The sequence below is a fragment of the Siphateles boraxobius genome, unplaced genomic scaffold (genome assembly GCF_051911475.1).
Source record: "Siphateles boraxobius isolate OS27281-9 unplaced genomic scaffold, OSU_SipBor_1 151, whole genome shotgun sequence".
Lineage (NCBI taxonomy): Eukaryota > Metazoa > Chordata > Actinopteri > Cypriniformes > Leuciscidae > Siphateles > Siphateles boraxobius.
In genome coordinates this window covers 522,501-545,000 of record NW_027508757.1, presented here as the reverse complement: position 1 = coordinate 545,000, position 22,500 = coordinate 522,501, and the positions used below count along the sequence as shown (strand labels likewise).

Here is a 22,500-nt window from a genome sequence, read left to right as displayed (position 1 = left end):
ATTCAGGTAAATGATCAGGATGATGCCATGGTACTGAATTTCTTTACCATAGTATTATTTACATGCACTTTGATACATGTGGAAGAACATGCTAATATTATTATGGTGCCTTTATTCTTGTGCCCTGAATGTCGAAAACATGGTCAGTAAAGTAACAGAACAGTAGTACCATGTGAAAATGAATGTTATGAATTTAGATGAATGGGTTTGTAACAATTTATTAACATTTCCCCTTTGTTTTTGTTAGGAAACATCTGCAATGTCATTTATATTTGACTGGATCTACAGAGGGTTTAGTGGAGTGCTGCAGTTTTTAGGTGAGATGAAAGTTTGTCTGAAAAGTGCATTAGATCTGACTGTTATATATACAGTACTAGTGTTCAAAAGATTATTTTTATATGTTCAAAAGATTATTTTTATATGTTCAAAAGAAGTCACTTCTGCTCATCGGTCACATGACTATTTAACTTTGCCTGCATCTTTTTTGGCAATATTATTCAATAGAGCAATAAAGCTGATGTATAATGTACACACACACACACACAGACACACACACACACACACACACACACACACACACACACACACACACACACACACACACACACACAGGGCCTAAAAAACAAACTTTTTTCCAGATTTTTCCAAATTTACCGGGCATAAATATTTTTAACCAGCCATGAAAATGTTTTGCAAAAACAGGGAGTTATGACACAAAAATTTTTGATACCAGTGAAAATTCCCAATTCTCTATTCAAATTTCGATTTCACAGCTAAATATACTAGCCTAATTGATATACATTAAAGTGTTAAAATTAATAATAAAATAAGAACAAATAATCAAATTACAAGCAAAATCACAAATAAATACAATATAACAAAGATACAAACCTGTTTATCAGGTTTAGCAGTAGTTTACAGGTACAGAAGTTTAATAAAGTAAGCAAATGTAAAATAACACTGCATATTCTTCACTGTATAAATTAAACATCCTTATTAATCAACCCTTATTAAAGTAGTAAAAGTTATTCAGTCAAGAGCAATAAGTGCTTTTTCTTTTTCTTTTGATAACCATTAAAAACATCAGGAATATGAGGCTGCTGTCACTTTAAGAGTGAACGCACTGATCTAATACACTGATACTGACACACACGTGTTTACTCTCAACTGTTTATATTCACTTAACACATAACCGACTATTTTTATTAGGATACTCGCGATTTTTTTTACATCAATTTGTGTGAATTTGTCTGCTCAAGTGCAAGAAGACGTAAAAGTTAAGTATTCGCGTCTTTTTGCACTTGAATATTTAAATTGGCAAGGCTTAAAACTTTCGCGTTTGTGCATTGTTAGAATTTATAAAAATGTTAACGGCCGTGACACCGTATCATAAACTCGCCAACGCTCATTTTTACTCACATTTGACACGAGTGTTTATTATAGGCCCTGTGTATATACAGTATATTTACAGATGAAACTCGAAAAATTAGAACATCGTGCAAAACTTCATGTATTTCAGTAATTCAAATTAAAAGGTGAATTAATATACAGGGTTCCAGACTGCGACCATTTTTTGAGAATGTGCGAGTTAAAATGTTATGTGGTCGCATTTGTGCGAGTGGACGCTTGAGCAACAGAACGCGTTGTATCAGCTGATGCAGTCCGTAACTTATGTTCAAAATGAACGAGTAGGCTACATCATGAATCCATTTTACAAACCGTGTTTTTGACTTATTCTGAATCACTACGGTACGGCTATAATAAGTGTTTATATTCGGACTATTTTATCCCGGGGTCGTCTCGGCTGCGGAGTAGTCCAGTGCCTGCGTGACTCGCCATAGACATTAACGGAGAGAAGTTCCGTCTATAATGTTCTTCCGCAAGACACGTGCAGTTTATTTATTGACGAACGAAGACGTCACGCGCATTGCACACTGATGGTGAAACGCGCCAATTACACCTGTCGCCATTCAAGTAATTGATCAGTTTTCAGAGGCCTCTGGTCTATGCCTAAATATTAATAAATGTGAGCTATTGCCTTTAAAAGAGTGTAATACACAAACTATTTGCAACATTCCGATCAAGGAAGAAGTTACGTATTTGGGTATTATTATCTCTAAAGATCAGAAAGTTAGATGCCCACTAAATTTCTCACCAATTGTTAAAAAAACTCAGAGCAAACTGAACCAGTGGTTGCAAAGGGATTTATCTCTAAAAGGCAGAGTGTTGCTTACCAAGGCTGAAGGTATATCCCGGCTTACATACGCAGCTCTCTCTTTACACCTAGACAGTAAAATTTGTAAAGGCATTGATAGAATGCTTTTTGACTTCATCTGGAAAAATCGTACCCATTATATCAAAAGAAGTGTTGTTATGAATAATTATGAATCTGGTGGGCTCAACTTTTTGGATTTTAATACTCTAAATAATACTTTTAAGATTAATTGGGCTAAGAATTTTCTTAAAAACCCTGTCTCGATTTGGAATTTTATTCCCCACTATATATTCTCTCGATTTGGGGGTCTGGGCTTTATTTTGAACTGTAACTACAATGTGGACAAACTCCCTGTAAAACTGTCCACTTTTCACAAGCAGGTCTTTTTAGCTTGGTCTCTCATTTATAAGCATAATTTCTCACCTCACAGGTATCTAATTTGGAATAACAGAGATATTTTATATAAGAACAAGTCACTCTTTTTTGAAAATTGGGTAGTCAATCAGATTCTGCTGGTGGACCAGCTATTTAATGGAGAGGGGCGACTTTTCTCCTATAGTGAATTTTTATCAACATATAACATCCCAGTTACGCCAAGAGAATTTGCAATTGTATTTGACGCCATTCCATCAGGCGTAATCATGCTTTTTAGGTGTACTAGCAGACTTCCGCTTACTTCTGTCTCCCTCCCTGATGTGGCTGAATCACCAGTTGGAAAAGTCTGTTTTTCCCAAATACCTCAAAATAATAAGAATGTTCGAGCACTATTTCAGAAAGAAATTGTATCTATTCCAAATGTTACATTTTATTGGAACCGATTTGTAAATGGCATTGACTGGAAAAAGGTTTGGATGATTCCTCACAGATACTTGATAGTAAATAAGGTGAAAGAAGTATCTTTCAGAATAATTCACAAATATTACCCTGCTAATCATTACATGGTTAAATTTAAAAGAGACATCAATACAAAATGTTCTTTTTGTGAAGATCACCCAGAAACTGTTTTGCATCTCTTTTGGTATTGCTCACACACCAGAACATTTTGGCAAAATTTCAGCAGATTCATAATTGACCATATTTATAAAGACTTTGCCTTATTATGGAAGAATGTTGTGTTTTGCTTTTATGAAATTCAAACTAAAGATAAGAGGTACTTCATTATAAATTTATTAATTCTTTTGGCAAAATTTCACATTCATAAGTCCAAATTTAGCGCTAAAACCCCTAATTTTGTACTGTTTCTCCACGAAGTTGCACATTATATTAGTCTGATTTCTGGTTCCAACAACAAAAAGGCAATTAAAACTGTCAACATATGGTCTTCTTTCTCTTTGTAATGGTCCGTAAGCTTCCCCTGGCAAAATTGTATTGTATTCTTTTTATGTGTTGTATTTTTGTATATTGTTATGTATATGTTGATTACTTATTTGTGATTTGTACCCTTCTCTGAAATTGAAGTTAATAAAAAAAAATAAAAAAAACGCGCCAATTACGAATTCACGAATTAAGGCATATAAAAATGATAAAAATGGTCTCACGAAACACAGAGCCCCTTCCTCCTACATCTTTTCAGCGGTTATATTTTCCTCTGTCGAGCGATTACTCTCATGATCGCTCGACAGAGGAAAAGGAAATTATTATAAAATGCAGAAGGTAAGGAGTGTGAGATTTCTGCTTTTTGTTACAACTATAAACTTTGATAACGAAAAATCTGTATCGGTTTATTATAATACTCTAATCTTTTAAAATGTAATGCATACATTTGAATGTTTAATGATTTTTAAAAGATAGAAAGATGATAATAGATAGATAGATAGATAGATAGAATATGATTCAAATGTAAATAGATAGATTGTATATAATTCAAATGTAAAATGCTTAAAATTACAGATTAAAATTACTGTCCAAAATGAAATTTGGCATTGATCATTTATATATTACAGGTATTTCTGCTGCAACCCAGAAAGCCTTTGCTAGCCTTGGTCCATTAAAACCACTATTCATCAGCATGCATTGATTAATCCCATGGCATGTAGCAAAAAAAAAAGAAAAAAAAAAGGTGCGACCAAATCATATGCTGGTGCGACCAACTGAGAAAGTTGGTAGCACCAGTGCAACCAGTGGAAAAGTTAGTCTGGAGCCCTGGTATAAACTATATACATAAGCATGATTATACTTTTCAGAGGGCTGACATTTCTGTATTTAAAATCCTTTTTTTATTTTTATTTCATGCAATATTGTCATTTTCTGATATTTTGAATTTGAGGTTTTCATAAGCTGTAAACCCCAATCATCAAAATTATAACAAATAAAGGCTTTAAATATCTCACTTTGCATGTAATGAGTCTATAATATATTAGTTTCACCTTCTAAGTTGAATTACTGAAATAAATGAACTATTGCACAAGTTTCACCTGTATCGATATATTATAAGTCTTTATGTTTTTGCAGGTTTGTATAAGAAGTCTGGGAAGCTGGTTTTTCTTGGGCTGGACAACGCTGGGAAAACGACTCTTCTGCACATGCTCAAAGACGACAGATTAGGACAACATGTGCCCACGCTTCACCCCAGTAAGAGTTCCTGAAGAGAACTGTGACATGAATAATTCCCATCAGGCATTGCTCACGGTTGATGATCCTGTTTGTGTTTTGTGCCAGCGTCAGAGGAGCTGACCATTGCGGGAATGACGTTCACCACGTTTGATCTGGGTGGTCATGTACAAGGTCAGAGCCATAATCAGTATGATGTTATCATCATTAAATCTGTCATCGTTTATTCATCTTTATGTCTCTGCGTGGTTTAACTTGTTCTGTGAAACACAGATGAGAAAGTAACACTTCACAATAAGGATCCATTAGTTAGCGACTCGACTGACGATAACGCATCGCCTGGTGACACTACAGATGATGTTTCACTTCATAGAGATCAGTGGCGTTGATTTAATGACTTAATGCTTTGAACAGCACTGACTCAGTCCTGTAATATTTATCTTCTGACAAGTTTCAACTGATGGCAAACAGATTGTGTGTGCCTGTGAGTGTGTGTGTCTGTGAGTGTGTGTGCCTGTGAGTGTGTGTGCCTGTGAGTGTGTGTGCCTGTGAGTGTGTGTGTCTGTGAGTGTGTGTGCCTGTGAGTGTGTGTGCCTGTGAGTGTGTGTCCCTGTGAGTGTGTGTCCCTGTGAGTGTGTGTGCCTGTGAGTGTGTGTCCCTGTGAGTGTGTGTCCCTGTGAGTGTGTGTCCCTGTGAGTGTGTGTCCCTGTGAGTGTGTGTGCCTGTGAGTGTGTGTCCCTGTGAGTGTGTGTCCCTGTGAGTGTGTGTGCCTGTGAGTGTGTGTCCCTGTGAGTGTGTGTGCCTGTGAGTGTGTGTGCCTGTGAGTGTGTGTGCCTGTGAGTGTGTGTGCCTGTGAGTGTGTGTGTCTGTGAGTGTGTGCCTGTGAGTGTGTGTGTGCCTGTGAGTGTGTGTTTGTCTGTGAGGGTGAGTGTGTGTCCCTGTGAGTGTGTGTGCCTGTGAGTGTGTGTCCCTGTGAGTGTGTGTCCCTGTGAGTGTGTGTCCCTGTGAGTGTGTGTGCCTGTGAGTGTGTGTGCCTATGAGTGTGTGTGTGCCTGTGAGTGTGTGTGTGTGCCTGTGAGTGTGTGTGTGTGCCTGTGAGTGTGTGTGTTTGTCTGTGAGGGTGAGTGTGTGTCCCTGTGAGTGTGTGTGCCTGTGAGTGTGTGTCCCTGTGAGTGTGTGTCCCTGTGAGTGTGTGTGCCTGTGTGTGTGCCTGTGAGTGTGTGTGCCTGTGAGTGTGTGTGCCTGTGAGTGTGTGTGCCTGTGAGTGTGTGTCCCTGTGAGTGTGTGTGCCTGTGAGTGTGTGTGCCTGTGAGTGTGTGTGCCTGTGAGTGTGTGTGCCTGTGAGTGTGTGTGTGCCTGTGAGTGTGTCTGTTTGTCTGTGAGGGTGAGTGTGTGTGTCTGTGAGTGTGTGTGCCTGTCTCTGAGTGTGTGTGTTTGTCTCTGAGTGTGTGTCTTTGTCTGTGAGGGTGAGTGTGTGTGTTTGTCTCTGAGTGTGTGTGTTTGTCTGTGAGGGTGAGTGTGTGTGTCTGTGAGTGTCTGTGCCTGTCTCTGAGTGTGTGTGTTTGTCTCTGAGTGTGTGTGTTTGTCTCTGAGTGTGTGTGTTTGTCTGTGAGGGTGAGTGTGTGTCCCTGTGAGTGTGTGTCCCTGTGAGTGTGTGTCCCTGTGAGTGTGTGTGCCTGTGAGTGTGTGTGCCTGTGAGTGTGTGTGTCTGTGAGTGTGTGTGCCTGTGAGTGTGTGTGTGTGCCTGTGAGTGTGTGTGTTTGTCTGTGAGGGTGAGTGTGTGTGTCTGTGAGTGTGTGTGCCTGTCTCTGAGTGTGTGTTTGTCTCTGAGTGTGTGTGTTTGTCTGTGAGGGTGAGTGTGTGTGTCTGTGAGTGTCTGTGCCTGTCTCTGAGTGTGTGTGTTTGTCTCTGAGTGTGTGTGTTTGTCTCTGAGTGTGTGTGTTTGTCTGTGAGGGTGAGTGTGTGCGCCTGTGAGTGTGTGCGCCTGTGAGTGTGTGCGCCTGTGAGTGTGTGCGCCTGTGAGTGTGTGTGTTTGTCTGTGAGGGTGAGTGTGTGTGTCTGTGTCTGTGTGTGCCTGTCTCTGAGTGTGTGTGTTTGTCTCTGAGTGTGTGTGTTTGTCTCTGAGTGTGTGTGTTTGTCTGTGAGGGTGAGTGTGTGCGCCTGTGAGTGTGTGCGCCTGTGAGTGTGTGCGCCTGTGAGTGTGTGCGCCTGTGAGTGTGTGTGTTTGTCTGTGAGGGTGAGTGTGTGTCCCTGTGAGTGTGTGTGCCTGTGAGTGTGTGTCCCTGTGAGTGTGTGTCCCTGTGAGTGTGTGTGCCTGTGTGTGTGCCTGTGAGTGTGTGTGCCTGTGAGTGTGTGTGCCTGTGAGTGTGTGTGCCTGTGAGTGTGTGTCCCTGTGAGTGTGTGTGCCTGTGAGTGTGTGTGCCTGTGAGTGTGTGTGCCTGTGAGTGTGTGTGCCTGTGAGTGTGTGTGTGCCTGTGAGTGTGTCTGTTTGTCTGTGAGGGTGAGTGTGTGTGTCTGTGAGTGTGTGTGCCTGTCTCTGAGTGTGTGTGTTTGTCTCTGAGTGTGTGTCTTTGTCTGTGAGGGTGAGTGTGTGTGTTTGTCTCTGAGTGTGTGTGTTTGTCTGTGAGGGTGAGTGTGTGTGTCTGTGAGTGTCTGTGCCTGTCTCTGAGTGTGTGTGTTTGTCTCTGAGTGTGTGTGTTTGTCTCTGAGTGTGTGTGTTTGTCTGTGAGGGTGAGTGTGTGTCCCTGTGAGTGTGTGTCCCTGTGAGTGTGTGTCCCTGTGAGTGTGTGTGCCTGTGAGTGTGTGTGCCTGTGAGTGTGTGTGTCTGTGAGTGTGTGTGCCTGTGAGTGTGTGTGTGTGCCTGTGAGTGTGTGTGTTTGTCTGTGAGGGTGAGTGTGTGTGTCTGTGAGTGTGTGTGCCTGTCTCTGAGTGTGTGTTTGTCTCTGAGTGTGTGTGTTTGTCTGTGAGGGTGAGTGTGTGTGTCTGTGAGTGTCTGTGCCTGTCTCTGAGTGTGTGTGTTTGTCTCTGAGTGTGTGTGTTTGTCTCTGAGTGTGTGTGTTTGTCTGTGAGGGTGAGTGTGTGCGCCTGTGAGTGTGTGCGCCTGTGAGTGTGTGCGCCTGTGAGTGTGTGCGCCTGTGAGTGTGTGTGTTTGTCTGTGAGGGTGAGTGTGTGTGTCTGTGTCTGTGTGTGCCTGTCTCTGAGTGTGTGTGTTTGTCTCTGAGTGTGTGTGTTTGTCTCTGAGTGTGTGTGTTTGTCTGTGAGGGTGAGTGTGTGCGCCTGTGAGTGTGTGCGCCTGTGAGTGTGTGCGCCTGTGAGTGTGTGCGCCTGTGAGTGTGTGCGCCTGTGAGTGTGTGTGTTTGTCTGTGAGGGTGAGTGTGTATGTCTGTGTCTGTGTGTGCCTGTCTCTGAGTGTGTGTGTTTGTCTCTGAGTGTGTTTGTTTGTCTGTGAGGGTGAGTGTGTGTGTCTGTGAGTGTGTGTGTCTGTGAGTGTGTGTGTCTGTGAGTGTGTGTGCCTGTGAGTGTGTGCCCCTGTGAGTGTGTGCGCCTGTGAGTGTGTGTGTTTGTCTGTGAGGGTGAGTGTGTATGTCTGTGTCTGTGTGTGCCTGTCTCTGAGTGTGTGTGTTTGTCTCTGAGTGTGTTTGTTTGTCTGTGAGGGTGAGTGTGTGTGTCTGTGAGTGTGTGTGTCTGTGAGTGTGTGTGTCTGTGAGTGTGTGTGCCTGTGAGTGTGTGTGCCTGTGAGTGTGTGCCCCTGTGAGTGTGTGCGCCTGTGAGTGTGTGCGCCTGTGAGTGTGTGCCCCTGTGAGTGTGTGCGCCTGTGAGTGTGTGCCTCTCTTCGTCTCCTGTCGATATATTGATAATCTCTCTTCGTCTCCTGTCGATATATTGATAATCTCTCTTCGTCTCCTGTCGATATATTGATAATCTCTCTTAGTCTCCTGTCGATATATTGATAATCTCTCTTAGTCTCCTGTCGATATATTGATAATCTCTCTTCGTCTCCTGTCGATATATTGATAATCTCTCTTTGTTTCCTGTCGATATATTGATAATCTCTCTTCGTCTCCTGTCGATATATTGATAATCTCTCTTCGTTTCCTGTCGATATATTGATAATCTCTCTTCGTTTCCTGTCGATATATTGATAATCTCTCTTCGTCTCCTGTCGATATATTGATAATCTCTCTTAGTCTCCTGTCGATATATTGATAATCTCTCTTAGTCTCCTGTCGATATATTGATAATCTCTCTTCGTCTCCTGTCGATATATTGATAATCTCTCTTTGTTTCCTGTCGATATATTGATAATCTCTCTTCGTCTCCTGTCGATATATTGATAATCTCTCTTTGTTTCCTGTCGATATATTGATAATCTCTCTTAGTCTCCTGTCGATATATTGATAATCTCTCTTAGTCTCCTGTCGATATATTGATAATCTCTCTTAGTCTCCTGTCGATATATTGATAATCTCTCTTCGTCTCCTGTCGATATATTGATAATCTCTCTTTGTTTCCTGTCGATATATTGATAATCTCTCTTCGTCTCCTGTCGATATATTGATAATCTCTCTTCGTTTCCTGTCGATATATTGATAATCTCTCTTCGTTTCCTGTCGATATATTGATAATCTCTCTTCGTCTCCTGTCGATATACTGATAATCTCTCTTCGTCTCCTGTCGATATATTGATAATCTCTCTTCGTCTCCTGTCGATATATTGATAATCTCTCTTCGTCTCCTGTCGATATATTGATAATCTCTCTTAGTCTCCTGTCGATATATTGATAATCTCTCTTTGTTTCCTGTCGATATATTGATAATCTCTCTTCGTCTCCTGTCGATATACTGATAATCTCTCTTCGTCTCCTGTCGATATATTGATAATCTCTCTTCGTCTCCTGTCGATATATTGATAATCTCTCTTCGTCTCCTGTCGATATATTGATAATCTCTCTTAGTCTCCTGTCGATATATTGATAATCTCTCTTCGTTTCCTGTCGATATATTGATAATCTCTCTTCGTCTCCTGTCGATATACTGATAATCTCTCTTCGTCTCCTGTCGATATATTGATAATCTCTCTTCGTCTCCTGTCGATATATTGATAATCTCTCTTCGTCTCCTGTCGATATATTGATAATCTCTCTTCGTCTCCAGCACGGCGAGTGTGGAAGAACTACCTGCCGGCTGTGAACGCTGTGGTCTTCCTCGTGGATTGTGCCGATCACGAGCGGCTCGCTGAATCTAAGGTGGAGCTCGACGTAAGTCTTCGCAATGTGGGCACGTTAGTTTTATATTTTGACATTAACATTTCCATCACACACTCAAGCCAAACCAACTTGGAAATGCATGAATAGGTTTTCTTTGCACATCACTTTTTTCATATCAATTTCATTAGCCCTATAAATCAGTCAAATTGAAAACACTCTCCAAAACAAGCCTTGAGTGTTTCAACATTCTGTCGGTTTCATTTTTAAAAGTTTTGCATTGTGCCATGCAAAGAAAACCTATAGAAATGGAGCATATAATAGGCATTTGTCAAATATAAAACTAACTGAACCGCACTGGTCTTAAGGTGGAACTTGACGTAAGTTAGTTATATATTTGACATTCGTGAAATGTCAAAAGTTTCCATCACATACTCGAGTTGGAAATGCATGAATAGGTTTTCTTTGCATATCAATTTCATTAGCTCTATAAATCAGTCAAACAATTGAAAATGACAGAAGTGTGCTGTATAGCCTAATGAATGTTGGTTTCCTTTTTTAAAGTTTCACTTTGTGCCATGCAAAGAAACCCTATCCACATTATTCCTGCGCCCCATGATGCTTTGCATGAATTATGAGTGTAACTTCTGTCAAGCTGTAAACAATCAGTGAAAGACTAGCTCTATGGACGCAATAATATATATTTTTTAAACTGTGTACAATGACATTACATTAATCTACTCATCCTACAACCATCGAACGTTAAAAGGACATTTTAAAGTGTAAAAGCATCAACAAGGCACTTTCAACAGACCATGAAGAACCCCAGAAGTGTGAATCTTTCCACAGCAAAATCTGATGGTTAAATATCACTGTAATCTGTATTGTAACATACGTTGCATTTATATTAATAATAATTTAAGAAAAGCATTGCGTGATACTATTTCAATGTGATTTCAGTCATTTTGACAGATAATAAATTGTATTTACCTGTGAAAACAAACCTGGAAAGAGACGTGAGGATTTAGGGAGAAAAAAAGAGATTCTTTGTGCATTCCAGTGAATTATTAATGGCATATATCGTTAATTAAATCAGATGAACAGACCACAAATGTGCACTATATGTTGACCTTTTCATACTATTACAGCGGAATGCAAAAGGAAAAAAGGAAATAATCATGAGGAAAAGAAAGCAGAGACTGAAAAGAGCTCTTGCCCTAGATATTCTTGTTATAACATGTCGCGTTAAAATACCAAGTGTTACGTTATTCTGAAATAAAACATGAAAGATAATGAGTCAAACTCACGGATCAGCTTTATTTGTTGGTCAACCTTATGATTTGAATGATTCGCTTCAGCCTTTTTGAATGGAAGTTCCCCAAACCGGAAGTGCCGCCCATAATTCAAAACGCAGTAAAATCATCAGGAATAAGGAGGATAGAAACGGAGCATATAATGGGCATTTTGCGAATGTTGAATCTAAAACTAACCGAGGCGCTCTAGACTTCTCAGTATGGCAAGCCGTTTTAGCTTAAAGTGTAACCAGCGTTACTCGTCGTAATTGCATTTTTACTTGTAAGAATTAGACATACAGAGAGCTCTACAAGTCAATTCTTACTAGTAACAATTTAACAATTTAAGCTAAAACGGCTTGCCACACTCTCAGTGACCGTGAGTTTGACGTGCTCTTGTGCTGTGTAACAAGTGTTTGAGCTGAGTCTGTGTGTGTGTTCAGGCTCTGCTGTCGGACGAGACGATCTCCAGCGTGCCGGTTCTGGTGTTGGGCAATAAGATCGACCGACCCGAGGCCGTGAGTGAGATGAGGCTACGAGAGGCGTTCTCTCTGGAAGGACAGACCACTGGGAAGGTCAGTGCCAGTCAGTCACAAACCAACAACACTAATGGAGGATTCAGCAAGGCGACATGTAGGGCTGGGTTATAAATATATATATATCAATTCTTAAAACCCAAGGTTCAATCTCTGCCAGTTCCTTCAGAGATGTTGAAGAAGCTTCTCTCCAAAAATGTCCTCAATAATATTCCAGTCATGTGATTAAACTGATCAGGGCAGATGATGAAGCTCAAACTGTGTACAATATTTGAAATCACCGAAAAAAACACAAAAGGACACACCCATATCTTGATAGCCCCGCCCCCAAATTCACAAACACATGTGACACAGACTCCTCCCCCCTCATGTGTGGACACGCCCATTACTGCTGATTGGCTACAAGTGTATTGTGTTGCTCGGTCTGATCCATTGCTCAGAAATCAAATACTGCAACTTTAATGATAGTGATTCTCTGTTAATTTAATCAGATTATCACAGATGATGCAGGTTAGACTAAAACAAGCTTCCAACATTATTAGAATAAACTAATAAAACTGTTAAATGTTGCCTGTCAGAACATCTGATGCTTCAGAGAATCAGCCTCTCTTAAAACCCAAGGTTCAACCTCTGAAGCTTCTCTCCAAAAATGCCCTCAATAATATTCCAGTCATGTGATCATTAAACTGACCAGGTTTTATGATCATAACTCCATTTTCCCCCCGTTTCACACACGGCTTGAACTAAACACTGCTGATACAAACTACAGATCAATAAGATAATCTCAATGTTTGCATTTTCACTTTAATAATAATAATGGGTGTTCATATTATTTTGTCCAATCACTGAATCTGCATGAAAGCTTGTTTCCACCAAAGAATAAAACATTTTAAAAGATTATTTTAAGCGAGTTATAAAGTCAAATTCTAAAAAAAAAGACGACTTTTCCCCAGAATTGGATGTTTATATCTCACAATTCTGAGTTTATATCACGTAATTGCAACTTTATATCACGCAATTCTGACTTTGTCACACAATCCTGACTTTATATCACACAGTACTGACTTTATATCACACAGTACTGACTTTATATCACGCAATTGCAACTTTATATCAAACAATTCTGACTTTATATCACGTAATTGCAACTTTATATCCCACAATTCTGACTTTATATCACGTAATTGCAACTTTATATCACACAATTGCGACATTCAGAGATTATAACAAGCAATTCTGACTCTATAACACACAATTCTGACTTTATATCATGCAATTCTGACTTTATAACACAATTGCGACTTTATATCACACAATTCTGACTTTATATCTCACAATTGCAACATTCAGAGATTATAATAAGCAGTTCTGACTTTATAACACGCAATGGCAACTTTATCATGCATGATACTTTATATCACACAATTCTGACTTTATATCTCACAATTGCAACATTCAGAGATTATAACAAGCAGTTCTGACTTTATAACACGCAATTGCAACTTTATCATGCATGATACTTTATATCACACAATTCTGACTTTATAACACAATTGCAACTTCTTATCACACAATTCTGACTTTATATCTCGCAATTGCAACTTTATATCTTGCAATTCTGACTTTATAACACGCAATTGCAACTTTATCATGCATGATACTTTATATCACACAATTGCGACGTTCAGAGATTATAACAAGCAATTCTGACTTTATAACACGCAATTGTGACTTTATATCATGCAATTGCAACTTTATCATGCATGATACTTTATATCACACAATTCTGACTTTATATCATGCAATTGCGACTTTATATCACACAATTGTGACATTCAGAGATTATAACACGCAATTCTGACTTTATAACACAATTCTGAGATAAAAAGTCACAATTATTTTTTGTTCTGTGGCGGAAACAAGCTTCCACATGTTTGTATGTAGCTTGATATGTAGCATGTTGTGTTAGCAGGGCAGCGTGTCGCTGAGGGATCTGAACGCGCGGCCGCTGGAGGTGTTCATGTGCAGTGTGTTGAAGAAACAGGGATACGGGGAAGGTTTCCGATGGCTCTCGCAGTACATCGACTGATCTCAGACCACTCTGCTCTGTGATTATCAGCAATAAGAGATGTTTGACTTGTTTTAGTGGTCGGTTTTGTCGTTTTAGTCTCAATTCTGCATGTTAAAGATGGAGGGTGTCATTTCTTTACACACTGCAGCTTTAAACGCAGAAGCACGTGCTGTTACTGTATTAAAGGCCTGCGAATGTGGATGCAAAGTGGAATCAAGCCATTGGTTTTTAAACAATGATTAAAGTACAAGCACATGTGTGATATTTCATTCCTGCTGCTTCTTAAGTTTTTTAACTTTGAGCCGCACTGTTATACCTGATTGTTGTTGTATTATTTAGCATCCTTTCATCTATAGATGTCATAAAAATGATAAAAGCTGATCTGATCAGTGGTTTGAGGTGTGCAGTATATTGTAATATATTCTCCTGTACAGCTTTTGTGTAGATAATGTTCATATCAGATGCTGTTGGTGTTTGTTGATCATCAGATGAAGGTCTGATATGAGAACGCCTATAGCAGAGACACATGATCATTTTTTGCAAATTTGTAAATATTGTATAATGGAGTATATGTGTTTTTATTGTCCATAGCCTTGACTTGAGTGTACAGGAATCCATCCTAACAGACTGTAAACATCTATAAACTATTAATATTTTGAAGAATGTTTCTGCAGTTGTCATTCAATATCTTGATCATTTACACATTATCTTTAGTAGAAAACAAATCTATAATTTACTCACCCTCATGTTGTACAAACCTGTATGATTTTCAAGATGCTATTTTCAATACAATGAAAATGACCAGGGCTGTCGAGCTCCGATAAGGACCATGAAAGTACTTTGTGATGGCACTACAAATTAAAATACATAAATCAATCATATAAACAAGTGTTAAAATATTTCCAAACAAAGCGAAAACAAATACTGAACCAGAATGCAATTAAAGCTAGAATAAGAAATTAAATGTAAGAATTTTAGTGTATTAATCGCTTCTTTTTGGCCAATATGTGCTTTTAACGAACCTTTAAAACCCGAGACCTTCCCCGACTCCCTAGGTTGTCTATGAAAGCCTGTAGACGTATTTTTACGTGAAGGACTCGGGATGTTTTTACCGGAAAATCAAACGGATGTGACGTTTAGAGCGCTCCAGAGATCTAACGTTATATAGTCAGTCGCTAGTATACTTTTATAACTAAACTATCATAACAGTGTCATTTGAATTACTTCATCTGTCGACAAATATATCAGGTGCTTTCTGAACTGCTGTTTTCTCACCGTATGTTTGTTTTTGAGAGGAAAGATCAGCACATAGTCTCATAACCGTCGCTCTCAGCACCGTTCGTTAAGTATATCAATGTAAAGGTATTTACAATTTCTTTTTACTTCTAAGTGAAGAAAGAAAAAGCACTTCACTGATCGTGATTCAAGACCCTGATATACTCACAGTCTCGTGTGTGTGTGTGTGTGTTGCGTGTTCACGAGCACGAGCAGGAAGTGCTGCTGCAGTTTCACTTATCGGCCACCGGTGGCGCTAATAACAAGGGTTTCTCAATTCTACATATACAGTAGACTTTTAGGTTATAAACATTAGTCACAGGAGGAGATAAACCTGTAAATCCTGGGTTTTCTACAAGTATGATAGAAAATCAGTTCATATAACTCATGTACACCAACACAATTGAAATTTTGAGAGGTAGATTTCAGTAAGCTTGCATTTATGGAAAATAATTATGCATATATGCACAACATATGCACTACTGTTGATACTTGGTGCTTTTGCAGCTTTATTGTGAGGGTATTTTTCTGTAACATCAGCAGTGTTAAGTTCCATTGCAAAACACAAGAGGGCAGCAGTGATTTCCAGATCTCACAGATTATTCAGACACCGCGTGTTAAGACACCAACAGTGATTCCAACACAGCTTTATTATCAAATCTGGTAAAAATAGCGACTGAATGCAGAAATAAGCAGCATCGTGACAAACACTTCAGAATAAAGAGTGTATGTTCAGTCACATTGGCTATAAATGTGTGTTTAAAAGACTCATGGTGTTAATAAAACAGTTTTAAACTGGTTAAAACCGTAGTGCAGTAGCTGGATGCTTTAAATATGAATGTGTTTGAAAGACTTGCACTGCAATATGCTGAAAGTCTTCTTGTCTGTGTAAAGCAGTTCATGAGGTCGATTACCAGGGAATGCATGAGTCAAACATGTTCAATATTTCAATGCATACAATTAAAAACCTGCAATGCAATGCCATTTGCTTTGGATAAAAGCATCATCCAAATGCATGAATGTAAATACATACTACTTTTACTAGTCCACCTTTATAGCATGTTTATCCTGCAAATTACTCTATGCATTGAATATCTGCAACATTGCATGGAATACAGTATCCATCAATGCACTTTGCATTTCAAGTGTAATGAATGAAACGGAAATAATGTATAGTAGCCTATTTTTGATGCATTAACGATCTGATTCTCACATATTCCCATGACAGAAGATCTTCGATTTTTTACCTTACGCTGAATAAAGCAGAAACACGGCATGTGCTTTCAGTGACTTTGAGAATGCTGTATTAATTCAGTTCAACACTGCCAGATATTGATTTTCAGAGGCTTCGTCAAGCTCAGTCAATGAACGGGCTGCATCGTGAGACATTTCTTCTCTGGAGTTTCGTAAGATGTCTGGCTACATCAAATAATGTCTTTCACACACAAGCACACAGTTGATTACGTATCAGAGAGACGTTTCAATTATTTACAACATTTTATTTCACAGATTCAGAGGAGCCGACGTCAGCCATAGAGCCACTATCTCAACATCAGACATCACGGTTTTACTCTTATTGCACAGAGAAAGAGCCAATAAAAGAGCTTTTTGTTTTCTGAATATCATGCAATATGAAAAATAAAGCAATTCAAACATTTACATCATTTCGTTTTAACCGCATTCAAAGTCCAAGTCTAAATAAACAGAAGCCAGTGTTAATCAAATGCACATTGATGTAAAACACGCTTTGAGTTGTACATTCAAGAAACCGGAGTCAGTTCTGATTCAGAGGCTGAAACGAGTGTGACACCGTCAATACTGCAGCAGCTGTCAGTCATAATACATTACAGGCCTGTTTAAAGAATTCTAATACTGTATTTCTGGAAAGTTTTTTTGTGTATATGTTCGCTACATACATTCTTTTGCAAAATGAAGCTAAAATAGTCTCAAAATGTATGCATTTGCAAAATATGATTCACACATTCTTAAACTAATTCAAATTAATAACTACCCCTAATTAATAATTAACCCTAACCCTAATAAAAAAAGCACTTTATTCATATACAAACCTTGAAACAATACTTGTGTATTTATTAATTAGGTTTTGCATTGCGTGCATTTGCATTTTGCAAATTAGATTTTGTAAATATGAATTAGGTTATGAGTTCACATTTTCAGAGAATTAGTTTCGAGACTATTTTATCTGCTCCATATCTGGTGACATTGTGTTTGAAACGTCAGAAACTCAATGTTAATACACAGCTCTCTGTCTGAGCCTTAATTTAGAGAATAATGTGTTATAAATGCATCAAATGCGCGCAGACATCTACAGAAGTGTCGGGATCTTTACAGGCCACACACACACACACACAGATGAACTTCTGTACACAGAGTGTTGAACTTGATCTCCAGAGGTTTATAAAACATGAGGAACAAGTTATTTTGCATAAATCACCTCAAATAAACAATAATACCCTGTTGATGATGATGCATCTGTGGACGTCAACACACAACGTTCAAGTGCAAGTGAATGAGTCATGTGAATGAGGATGTCAGCGTTAAAGCGGTCCTATTATGCTTTTTACATTTTTAAACTTCCCTTTAGTGTGTAATGTTGATGTTTGAGCATGAAAAAGGTTTCCGGAGTTCTTCTCTATATCAGTGTCAGTGTTTCTGAACTCCTGAAACGCCTCCATTGTATCTTGAATTTCTTCCGGGAACACGTCACAATATTCCTCATTATCATAATTCATGCGCAGAATAAAGGGGCGGGGCCTGGTTGAGTTAGTTAGTAGTGTGTTAAACTGACATTTATGGTAAGGGGCGGGACATTTCCCAAACACACTCGAACCGCTCGACCAATCACAACACACTGATCCAGCCGACCAATCAGAGCACAGTGTGCTTTTCAGAAGGAGGGGCTTCATAGAGACAGGAAGTAAACAGAGCGTTACTGACAGACTGGGAAGAGAGGAGCCGCAACCATGGAGAATATGAGGAAAATAATCAACATTCAAGCAGGAAAACCTGTTCAATACTTTGTAAAAGTACATAATATGGCCTCTTTACACACTAGTTGTGAAATCAGTGACATTAAAATACAAACTTAGATGTACAAACTCAGGAAGTGTAAAACAGGTGGTTTGTCGGTGTGCCGGACGCCACACGTTTGATCACACGATGAAGGTGTTTTACCAGATGTATCCACCATCATCACTCTCTCCCGGCTCCTCCTCCTCCTCTTCCTCTTCATTCTCATCCGTGTCTTTCTCCTCCTCGTCCTCCCAGCCGACGCCACTGCTGAAATCTCCAGAGCTGAGCAGCTCGTCTACAACACACACACACACACATACACACATTCAGTCACAGACACACACACAGTCACTGAACGGTCCGCGTAACAGGAAGCCCTGAAAGCGATAAACCTGCCGTCACTCACCGCAGTCTGGGTTTCCATGGATACGTGACCCAGTGACCTCTGACCCCTGAGGGTCGACGCACCAGCACTCATCTCGGCTTCGGTCACACTGAAGCTTCCGGTAGTAGCCGTCCTCATCACAACTGGGGATGTACATGCCTGCACAAACACACACACACACAGACAGACACACACAAACACACATAAACACAAACACAGACAAACACACACAGACAGACAGACAGACACACAAACACACACACAAACAGACAGACACACACACACACACAAACACACACACAGACAGACAGACACAAACAAACACACACACACACACACACACACATACACACACACACATACACACACACACACAGACAGACAGACAGACACACACACACACACACACACACACACACACAAACAAACAGACAGACACACACACACACACACACACACATCTGGTGAACTATAAAACACACATGAACAGATGCAGGAGCCGAGGTGTGTGTGTGTGTGTGTGTGTGTGTGTGTGTGTGTGTGTGTGTGTGTTTGTTTGTGTCTGTCTGTCTGTGTGTGTGTTTGTGTGTGTGTGTGTGTCTGTCTGTTTGTGTGTGTGTTTGTGTGTCTGTCTGTCTGTGTGTGTTTGTCTGTGTTTGTGTTTATGTGTGTTTGTGTGTGTCTGTCTGTGTGTGTGTGTGTGTGTGTGTGTGTGTGTGTGTGTGTGTGTGTGTGTGTGTGTGTGTGTGTGTGTGTGTGTGTGTGTGTGTGTTCACCTGGTTTCCTCTTAGACGCCTCCTGTATCTGGATCCTCTCGATTTCAGCCAAACATGGAGGTTCTGGGAAAAACAGGTGAAATTATGAAAGATTTCCAACCAATGACAGAACAAAACTCTAGGTCACACTTTAGTTTACAGTCCAATGAACTACTCATTATCATGCATATTACTAAGATATTAGTACTTATAAAGCACATATTAAAGCCTTATTCTACATGATATATTATCATATAATCACCCAATACCTAAACTTAACAACTACCTTACTAACTATTATTAAGCAGTAATTAAGAGTTTATTGAGGCAAAAGTTGTAGTTAATAGTGAGAATTGGACCCTAATCTAAAGAGTGACCGAATTGTTTACTATTTTTTCGGGGGGGGTTTTGCACCTTTTTGATTCCTGATGATACAAGCCCTTTAAATGACCATAAATGAGAAGGACTCACTCTCTCTCCAGAAACACAGACACCATTCAGCCGTGGAAACCTTCCCGTCTCGGTAGGAGTCGCACGAGTTAAAGAACGGCCGGATACACACTTCATACTTCTCCAGGTTTATGGCGGCCAGCTCGGACTGATCCAGGAACAGGTCGTTACTGGAGTCCAGCTTGGAGAACATCCAGCCGATGGAGTCCTTACAGCCGGCCACCAGACCCCGCTCAAACACTGCAGGAACAGCGAGTCAAGCCTGACGTAAGGCCTCATGCACACTGGGATGCATTTAAAAAACAAGTGCATTATGAAAGGTTAAAGCGGCACTATGCAGGAATTCTGTTTTTTGTCAAACAGCGATCCCTAGAGTCGCTGTAGAGTACTTGTATTTAACGTTACTGTCGTAAACACAACTCACGCAGAGCGTCTCTGCACTCACGGACTCTGCACTTTATAATAATAAAGTAGCCTACCGCGTTAGGCTTACCTGAGCCTAAATGTCAGATGACACCAATAAAGTGTATCATGTACGTCGCATTATTTCATAACAATGTCCGTTATGATGTTTTTAGACATGATTATTGCAATTTATCATAATAGTTTGTAAATTGCGCTCATTTACACCATTTACAACGTGTAGGCTTATTTATGTCCTGAGATATTGAACACTGTTCTCATGATAATCGCAGGAATCGACTTTAACAGTGAAAGCCTGAGCGAGTGGGACTCTTGTCCGGTTCCTCGCGCTGTCAGATTCTCGTTTCCTTTTTCTAGACTCTTCCGACCGCACTTTCTTCGTTTTTTTTCGCCATTCTGAAAACGCAGGTCCAATGTTTACTCGTGTCTGACTCCTCGCTCGGTCAATCTGCCGTTTCCTCTTTTTCTGTTCCTCCGACATTGCTTTCCTAGCTTCCTGTTTCTTATATGCCGGCTTTGCCATGGGAAGATAGTTGTTCTTATAGCTAGCCGGATCCTGGATGGGGGCGTGTATGCGTGTAATGTGTGCAGTGCCGTAAAGCAATTCGTTACATCGCGAGAGCTGAAATCACACGATACTTCCTGACGGCGGTCCGCCATTTTGCGGTTTTTCCACTCACAGCCACCGGGGGGGGGGGGGGGGATGGGGGGCGAGACGACCACCATTCAACCCGAAAAGAGACATATAACCATTCCAATAACTCCGAAGCTGTTCAGTTAAGCTAAAAAAAAACTGCATAGTGCTGCTTTAAGTCCAGAGCAGTGTTGGGTAAGTTACTCAAAAAAAGTAATCCACTACTTTAAAATTGTAATTTGATTACATTACTGATTACTGCATGTAAAAAGTAATCAGATTACTAATTACTTTACTTTCAAGTTACTTTGAAAACCTAATAAAACTACAAGAATATACTACAAAGTGAAACTCAGTTCTTTCCGTAATTTGATATTGCACACATCCCAAGTCTCCCGGAAGTCCCGGGAGTCTCCCGCATATTTATAGCGGCTCCCTGATGCCCCCAAATTAGTTCAAATCTCCAGAAATCTAGAGCGAGCGAGCGAGACAGAAGAGACCTTGGGCCCTATCTTGCACCCAGCGCAACTGACTTTGTACACCGGCGCATTTATCATTCGTATTTTGCACCCGCGCAAATTGGACTTTTCAGTCCTTCCAGAAAAACGCGGATTTTTTTTGTGATTGTTGCGGGCAAAAATCCTTGATTATGCGGCCCGTTTTCTTTAAAAATGCGATGGAATATGCGGGATATTTATGCAATTTTATGCGATGAAATTGCGGGAACTCGCAAAAGCTGCGGTTTGATGAAAAAGAGAAAAAAAGTGATTCCCCAACACCCTGTTCTCACTAGGCTACTACCTTAATGTAAAGAGTCATTTCTTATTACTTCCTTTGATAAGCAAGCATACTACATCATAGAAAGTGCTGGGAATATTTAATTTCTCATCTTGTTTTATTTCAGACTGTAACGAGTGTAAATAAGGTGTGGCCCCTTTAAGAGCTGCGGTCTCCCTGTTGAACTGTCTGCAGTGTTATATTGTACGTGCGCATCAAACACCCCATGTGTGCGGGTAATTTCTGTTTGATGCTACTTCTTTTATCTTATTTTGTTTATTAAGTAACAATGTGACGGTAGAACGTGTGACAGACAGTTATACGAGTTTGATTTGGGAATAAAGTGCGAGTTGTGAGATGCCAATCGCCTCCGTGAGTCTGTCTGGCCACTGCAATAACTTCAGCTGTGAGCTGAATCCCGTCGCGTAATTGCGTCAGTTCATACCGTTCCCATGGAAACAGGGGGAAATGGCTGCTCTCGTGTGAAGCAAACGCAACATTTTTCAACTTTCTGCTAAGATATATGTGACTTTTTTTGCAACGAAAATGCGAGGATTATGAAATCATGCAAGCCCTGCATATTCTGCACGGAAATCGGCAATTTATGCGGCGAAAGTGCGGCGTATTTGAAAAAATGCGTCCCTCGCATGAATATGCGGACTTTGGCAGATTATGCATTGAATTCAGCGATCGCATAATCACGATTTTCTGACTGACTTTTCCCTCCACAGACGCACGCCGGCAAACTAGGGAATTAACTTGCGCTCCCCGGGCGGTTCAGCGCAAAGAGGAGGCGTGTTCCGGCGCAAACTTTCCCTCATGCTATTTTGCTGTTCTATAAAACAATTGCGCCACTGACCAGAAAAAACCCAGTCTAAAGTCAATGTCGGGTTGCGCGTA

General features: G+C 40.1%; 2 protein-coding genes across 4 annotated transcripts in view; one reads left to right on the top strand and one right to left on the bottom strand.

Annotated features, from left to right (window-relative positions):
• sar1aa (secretion associated, Ras related GTPase 1Aa) overlaps window positions 1-14,531 on the top strand; it is a 16,059-nt gene extending 1,528 nt beyond the window's left edge. The window contains exons 2-7 of one of the 2 annotated variants that reach the window (XM_077230846.1): window positions 248-317; window positions 4,667-4,786; window positions 4,874-4,939; window positions 9,920-10,023; window positions 11,705-11,836; window positions 13,767-14,531. In XM_077230846.1, the coding sequence (XP_077086961.1) occupies window positions 260-317; window positions 4,667-4,786; window positions 4,874-4,939; window positions 9,920-10,023; window positions 11,705-11,836; window positions 13,767-13,886 (600 nt within the window). In that variant the 5' untranslated portion in view covers window positions 248-259 and the 3' untranslated portion in view covers window positions 13,887-14,531. The remainder of the gene's footprint in view (window positions 1-247; window positions 318-4,666; window positions 4,787-4,873; window positions 4,940-9,919; window positions 10,024-11,704; window positions 11,837-13,766) is intronic. The other variant, XM_077230847.1, reaches the window with a different exon arrangement.
• A 2,090-nt stretch (window positions 14,532-16,621) lies between these two features.
• The window catches only part of LOC143738780 (testican-2), a 55,158-nt gene continuing 49,279 nt past the window's right edge, over window positions 16,622-22,500 (bottom strand). Inside the window, exons 7-11 of one of the 2 annotated variants that reach the window (XR_013204026.1) lie at window positions 19,788-20,006; window positions 19,338-19,400; window positions 18,583-18,720; window positions 18,010-18,471; window positions 16,622-17,737 (exon numbers count right to left, since the gene is read on the bottom strand). Coding sequence is in view for 1 of the 2 variants with exons in the window: in XM_077230841.1 (XP_077086956.1) it covers window positions 18,335-18,471; window positions 18,583-18,720; window positions 19,338-19,400; window positions 19,788-20,006 (557 nt within the window). In the remaining variant the exon portion in view is untranslated. Of the gene's footprint in view, window positions 18,472-18,582; window positions 18,721-19,337; window positions 19,401-19,787; window positions 20,007-22,500 lie in introns of both variants that reach the window. The other variant, XM_077230841.1, reaches the window with a different exon arrangement.